This window comes from Scatophagus argus, chromosome 14 (genome assembly GCF_020382885.2).
Source record: "Scatophagus argus isolate fScaArg1 chromosome 14, fScaArg1.pri, whole genome shotgun sequence".
Classification (NCBI taxonomy): Eukaryota; Metazoa; Chordata; class Actinopteri; family Scatophagidae; genus Scatophagus; species Scatophagus argus.
In genome coordinates, this window is record NC_058506.1 from 7,575,665 (window position 1) to 7,583,325 (window position 7,661).

General features: G+C 39.4%; 1 protein-coding gene across 1 annotated transcript; it reads left to right on the plus strand.

Annotated features, from left to right (window-relative positions):
• Positions 1–654: 654 nt before the first annotated feature.
• LOC124071248 (T-box transcription factor TBX2b-like) lies at positions 655–5,852 on the plus strand. Its single transcript, XM_046411756.1, has 7 exons — positions 655–1,121; positions 2,753–3,020; positions 3,237–3,383; positions 3,616–3,692; positions 3,774–3,934; positions 4,245–4,789; positions 5,291–5,852. Exons 1-7 carry the CDS (start codon positions 775–777, stop codon positions 5,645–5,647), a joined length of 1,902 nt encoding a protein of 633 aa, XP_046267712.1. The 5' UTR covers positions 655–774; the 3' UTR covers positions 5,648–5,852.
• Positions 5,853–7,661: the final 1,809 nt, after the last annotated feature.

The window sequence follows — 7,661 nt, forward strand, 5'->3', positions numbered from 1 at the left end:
ATGGTTTGTGTGTTTGTGTGTGTGTGTGTGTGTGTGTGAGAGAGAGAGAGAGAGAGAGAGAGAGAGAGAGAGAAATATTAACCCCATCACTGGACAAACGTTCTATTCTTTTCTTCAATTAACAAGGACAAAAATGTGAGTTAAAATATTATATACAAAATATACAAATATTATATTATTACAAAATAATATATATACAAAATACAGAATGTTTAAATTTAAAATACAAATGTTTAAATGTAAGACATAAATTCAACGAAAAGTCCATATCATCTTGTTGTCGGCATTACCAACGGACACAGTGGCGTAAGTGGTGTTCTAGTTGTGCTGATATTGATATCCTGTGATCTTAGGATGGTGATGGACTTGATGGAAATGAGCTCTCGTCCGGCGCTTGAAACCACGCCCAGCAATCTGTAGGCCTCCTGAGCACGGACAGGACGTAGCAACGTGAACATTTTTAGCTCGTTAGTGTGGCACATGTCCGAGAGGCCAGGCGTGTGCTGGTGTAAACAGTTCTCTTTCCTCACTTCTTCTGCAGCTTTTAGACCAGGTTTTGCTCATGGTCCCAAAGTGCGCTGCCCTCTCCAACGGACACTGAGTACCATCCTTGCCTTTGGCTCAGTATCTGGATCCTTGTGGAAATTTTCTCTTAGCCATGCTTGAAAATTTAAAAACTTTTCAAAGGTTGCAGTTTGGATGTAGACGTCCGTGCGCCTGCAACAGCGAGCGGGCTTCCACTTTGCCCATCAACCTGTCAGATCGGATGTCCTGATGAGAGATCCGGTTGAAACGTCAACTGCCATGGCTTACCATCCTTTCCAATCTCACTGTCGAGGTGCCTCGTCGTTGTCAAACTTCTTTGCCTCTCAGCCCCCGTTTTTCCCTGCGCACACTTTCCCAAACGCCGCCTCTCTGTCCGAGCCTCAGTCGGAGCAGGCTGCCACTGACGCGGGGCTGCACGCAGGGCTCGGACTTCAGCCGGTTCACTCGCTGTCATTGGAGGACCTGCGGCCAGAGGAAGGGCCGGCTGATGACCCAAAAGTCACACTGGACGCGCAGAATTTATGGCGTGAATTCCACAATCTGGGAACTGAAATGGTTATTACAAAATCAGGAAGGTACGTGAACTATAATGTGCATGTTTGTTGCTCAATAAATCCATAAACTTGACCGTAATCGGATGATTCTTATTCTTATTCGGATTCTATTCTTATTCCAGCGCATAAAAGTGTATTTAAGTATTATTAGCAAGCTGCGCTTAAATTTTGAAACGTAAAGTGCTTGTTATGCTGAATGGAAATTAAAGTGTTTATCTGTGGTGCAAAAGATCGAACTGATGGCAAATTGATCCCCCTCAGTGTTTGACAGACTGCTCCTCTTACGACATGCCATAGCCTAACTTACAAAGGATATTGTCGAGCCCTGACATAACTGACATCATTTATACTGTCCTGCTGTTAGAAGGTGCTCCATTAACACTAAGTTGTAGTCGAAGAGACAGCATCTCTGTCACTGTCTGTATCCTCTCCGATTAGGGGACGGAACGGGTGCGACATTTCTCTTTTTTTTCCCTCTCAGGATGGCAAAGGCATAATCCGCCCTACTCATGCCATCGCGGCCCTAGGAAAAAAAAAGCCTGCTGTAGCATTGCTGTAACAAGGGCATCAGTGTGGATTAAATTAATACGGTCACTGTTTTTACCACATACGCATCACAACTTTCTGCTTGTTGGTGCAACTCAAGGAGATGAGGAAAGAGGAAGCTTCTGGAGGAACTCAGAGCGAGGAAACATGGGTGTATTATCCTACTCAGAAGGTTTTTTTCTTTGTTTTGTTCTTCCTGGCCTAAGTGGTCAGGCTGTTGATGTTGTGCAGGAGGAATGGAAACACCAACAGCAATAGTTGGTATTTATTTATAAAATAAAAAGCACCCTACTGAATCAATCATAACCATTACAAACTATTATTTTATTCAGAAGCCAAAAGGCTTCTCCTTTTTTCATTTCTTTTTCAAGTAGGTTTGCTAAATGTCATGATATGAACTATATGAGATGCAATAACAATATTATTATTATTATTATTGCTATTATTATTATTATTATCCTATGTAATTAGAATAGGATAATTTAAATGTAAAGTGTTGTGGCATCATACAGTAGTTTTTCTTTTATTTTACAATACAATCAACATACACACAGATTACACTGTATTATTTTGCAGGTGACAATTAAGCAAGTAAAGAAATAACCTGAGCAATCATAGCAAATAACACCGATATGTATAGAAATTAGAAGATAGTAACAATAAAACAAAAAAATTAGCTATGTTAGACTAAAGGTCTCTGGGATATGTTAGACTTCTGTAGAGCTAGAAGTGATTTTCATATCTATCTATCTATCTATCACATCTATGCTGGGAGGAGCTAAGACATATGGAAAAGAAAGAAGAAAAGAATCAGGGAAACAAGGAGGCACATAATATAATCAATTAATCTGTCATTTTTCAACATTCAACATAATTTCTCAAAAATATAGGTCAGAGATGCCAAGCGCTTTTACTTAACAATTCTGTTACATTCTTGCTCAGTTTATATAAGTTATATAAAAATTATACTTTTTCAGTCTTATCAGTGGTTTAACTCCTCCAGCATCCTCTTTTTTATAAATGAAAAAAATGTTCCTTTCTTGACAAAAGTTGAAGTTAAAGATTTTAACGTAACTGAATCACTTTTCATTAATACTCTGCTACAGGAGGATGTTTCCACCTTTCAAAGTGCAGGTAAAGGGGTTGGATGAAACAGCAAAGTATATCCTGCTGATGGACATTGTTGCTGTCGATGACTGCCGCTATAAATTTCACAACTCCAGCTGGATGGTGGCAGGGAAGGCTGACCCAGAGATGCCAAAGCGCATGTATATCCACCCGGACAGCCCATCCAAAGGAGGGCAGTGGATGAGCAAGCCTGTTGCTTTTCATAAACTCAAGCTCACCAATAATGTTTCAGATAAACATGGATTTGTAAGTAGCAATATTCTCAATGTTAACTGTAGCACAATGGACTTGTTATTGGTCTCCCATTTTTAAACTGGCTGCAATTGGTATTATCACAGACCATGTCAATATGAGTTCACAGTGACATTGTTTATTTTTCATCAAATATAACAAAATAATTTAAGCCAATTATCATTTACCTATCAGCAATATTCATTTTTGATGGTCTCTTTATTTTTCTAGACAATTCTGAATTCAATGCATAAATACCAACCCAGATTTCATGTTGTGAGAGCCAATGACATAATGAAGCTTCCATACAGCACCTTCCGGACTTATGTTTTCCCAGAGACAGAGTTCATTGCTGTCACTGCGTATCAGAATGAAAAGGTAACCATCATATATTACACCCAATTCTCAGTTTCAACCACACTCACACACAGAACCAACCTAGTGTGACTTTAATTTGCATTTAAATACATATATCTACTGTATGTTACAGGTACATTTTAGGATAAGAGGGCCTAAAAAAGATGTTCTACTGATGTTGTATCAGGTACTGTGCAAGAACCTGTATTTTTGCAATGACTAACCTTGCTGATTTTTTATTTTTCTCCATAAGATTACTCAGCTAAAAATTGACAACAATCCTTTTGCCAAAGCATTCAGAGACACTGGAAATGGGAGACGAGAAAAGAGGTATTTCTTATACCATTTGAGTTTATCATAATATGAAAGGAAATGTCTGTACTTAACTAATCTCTGTTTTGTGATTCATAGGAATAATCAGGTAACCATTTCTTTGCTGCATGAGAACCAAAGCAAGGCAGACCAGGACTGTGCTGATTCTGATGACTCATACGAGCAACCAAGTACTGGTGATCCCTTTTATTCCACTCGGGAGCTGGTGAGCAGCCCTCTGATGTCCATACCCTGTCAAGGTGAGTTAACTTAATGTATATTATGCAGTCTTTATGACAATGTTTCTATGAAACCAGGTGAATTCAGCATCAGGATTTTCCAGGATCTAGTCCATCAGCCTATCCACCCATCCATATATTCATCATTACCATATCAGATTGTGCAGCAGACATCTAAACTTGACAGTGCTGTTCTGTTAAAGCATTAAGTCATCTGTCACGTCTGTCCCCACTCTGTTCTAATAAGAAACAGCATTAACAAAGCAGAAAGTATTCTCTTTTTGCTTTTTGCTCCAAAGACATATAACAACTGTAATTATTTTTCCCACAGATGAAAACAATACTGGAAGTGATTCAGATATTGATCTACAAGATGAGGACATTGCTGAAGCCAGCTCTTCCAGGCCAGAACATATGTGTATTTTGAGTCAGAAGAGTGAGGAGACACTGTGGAACAAGTCTGTTCTCCGTAAGAGCAATGACAATCAGGACACAACAAAACAAAGTACAATGTTGAGAATGTCACATGACATGTGCTCTGTGGAGATTGACTTTTCGAAACAGCACCCGAGTGAAATCAATGATGAGGTCCAGCCTGTGTCGTTGCAAAGTCAAAACTCATCATCCCTCAGTGTTGGACACCATCGGACTTTGGATTTCTCAAGTGTGCCCAGCCAAAAGTTTTGTAAGCTCGAGACATCCTTGTTTCATCCTGGAGAGTTGCCAGTGAAGCCAGAGGCTTTTTCCACCATGGGACATCTGTTTTCTTCATTGTCTCATGTAAATAACCAAGAAAATGGGGGTCTCTCCTCCCAAAGCATCACCTCTCCATCTCCCTTCAGGTTTCACTTGTCCCAGAACATGCTGGCATCTCAGGTACGTGATGAGAGGACACAAACAAACATAACTTTGAATTTAAGGAGCACAAGTAGATGCAAATTTCTTCTCTGTGTGCTTCAAACTGACATCATCTTGGATTCCAAATAATTATTGGTGGCATATCATTATCACTTTTCCCTATAATTTACCCAATGGGGAAAATTGGTATCTTCATTACTCACAACCGTTTTCTGCAAATAAGAACATGACACTTTTATGTGTAGGACCTTTGCAGAAGGCAGGTCTATATCACTGTAACCTTTTGTTTGATAGAATAAGATCAGCAACCCTTATTGATGTCATTTGCTAACATTTGGAATTCTAGGACAAAATTATTTTGAAATTCAAATCACAAAAACATGCCTTGTGTTCTAACTTTTTTTAATTAATGCTATTGTGTCTCTACGTTTAATATTTAAACTGATTCTGAAAATACAGGAAGATCACAAAATAAATGGTGTATCATTAAGAATATTAACTGATTTTTTGTTCCTACAGGGAATTTCACTGTCACCTTTCAGAGGAATGTTGTATCCATACCGCTACACGGCTGCACCAACTGCAATTTCTACAGCTTTCCCCACCTGTTCTTCAACCTCTGCACTGTCCAGAAAACACTCTTTCCGCAGCCTTCAGCCTTGGTTGCGATTCAGCCCTTACCTGATCCCCACCTCTTTCACCTCAAGACAAAACATACTTAGATCTGGATTGCCTGTCAACTCAAAATCACATTCTGAACTGTCTAAATCAGGAAGCAGAGAATCGAGTCCAGTGTTTGACAGTTACAGTCACAAAATCAAGGCCAAACAGAAGACTGCTCCACCAAAAAACATTCTTAACGGTTCCATAAATTAACTGCAAAATATGCATTATCTGATGCAAGGACTTGATTACCTACAGCCTCCACAACAGACTTTCTTATATGCCTACATGTAAGGAACAATGGGTGATGGACCGATGATTTTATGAAGCTGCACGTAATAATCATTTAGAATAAATATTCTGTCAGAAACTGTATGTATTGCTGCTATTTAACATGCCATTACCGTATCTCATCAATAAATATGCCTAATAAACATGTAAACCTACATGAAATTACATGACATCAACATATCAAAACTGAGCTTCAGTACATTTTTTTAATATGGTATATATGGTAGTAGTATTGTTGCAGTTAAATATTCAGATGTCTGTTGTCAGAAACACATTACATATAACATCACTTCCATCCATCCATTTTCTATACCGCTTATCCGTCAGGGTCGCGGGGGAGCTGGAGCCTATCCCAGCTGACTACGGGCGAGAGGCAGGGTACACCCTGGACTGGTCGCCAGTCAATCGCAGGGCCAACACACAAAGACAAACAACCACACACTCTCACACTCACACCTAGGGGCAATTTAGAGTAGCCAGTCAACCTAATGTGCATGTTTTTGGTATTGTGGGAGGAAGCCGGAGTACCCGGAGAAAACCCACGCAGGCACAGGGAGAACATGCAAACTCCACATAGAAGGGCCCAGACCGGGATTCGAACCTGGAACCCTCTTGCTATGAGGCGACAGTGCTAACCACTGCACCACCGTGCCGCCCTATATAACATCACTTTGCAATCTAAAACATGCTTAATACTTAAATACCTGCTGTGTTCTCTACTGCTCTCAGACTCCAGAATTGACAATTGCCTGCTGTTATTTGCAGACTACACCAAAAAAAAGTAAGATCCTTGATAACTTTATATAAGTCTGAAAAATACTTTAGTTCATCAGTGGTCATTTGTAACTTTTTTCTGTTATAGACCATCAACTTCAGCAGTTATACATGTAGATGTCTCGAGAGCAAGAGCCTGATTAAATTATCCGGTGCGGATCAGGATATCTGGATGTTAGGTGTAATCCTTTAAAGTAATTTTCTGATTACCATTTCTGTCCTGCCCTAATTCTCTATGCGTATGAAGTACTGTGCCTTTTTATCCGCAGTATTCCCTCTTCCCATCTTAAAATTGTATTGTGAGGCAAAAACAACTATGAACTTAATGATCATAATTCTGAGGCAGTGGTTTTGGACAGCAACCTTAGAATACATCTTGTCACCGCTGCTCCATTTTTTTCTCCAAGAATCAATAATGACTTTACTTTTTTTTTAAGACTGTTTTTAAACTGGCAAATTAAAAAACTGTAACATTCAATTACTACTTACTTCAAATACTTAATGTTTGTGTATGCTTGTTGAAACTTCACCATGGCAAGCTAAAAATGGTGCCATGAAACAGTTGCTGGTACCATAACCTTGGCCATAGCAATAATGGCTTAGCGTAAATTTGTTGGCACCCTCTCCTGAACCCAGCAAGCCTAAGAGTTCTCAGCTTCTTGGTGAGGAGTTAAATTTAACCGGGATTCCCTCAGAGTACCGCGGCTCTCAGTTTGCCTCCTCAGAGGCCTTATGATCGTAGTATTGAGCCGCTTGGTGCACCTGTTGAATTTTTTGGGTTTGTTATCCTCAATACCTGCTTGAACTCGACCTGGCACAGATGACAACAGAGGACGTTGTACAGCGCCACTCATTTTCTTTCTTTATTTGAGTGTTAGCAGGTTGATAACCTTAAACAAAGGGATAAACACTAGATATACCAGTTATCCATGTAATTCCAGTGACTCTGGAAAACAATCTTATTCAAACCAATATTAAAAGAATTTTGATTCAGTCACATTGAAAACTGTAATTGTAATTATATAATTGCTAATTTTAATATTATTTCCATAAGAACCCTTCTTACATTGAAGCCACCAAGAGATTGAACTTTCGTCAAGCTAGGTGGTCATTGTTCTTTGGCCAATTTAATTTTTACCTACAGGCCTGGGACCCGCCATGT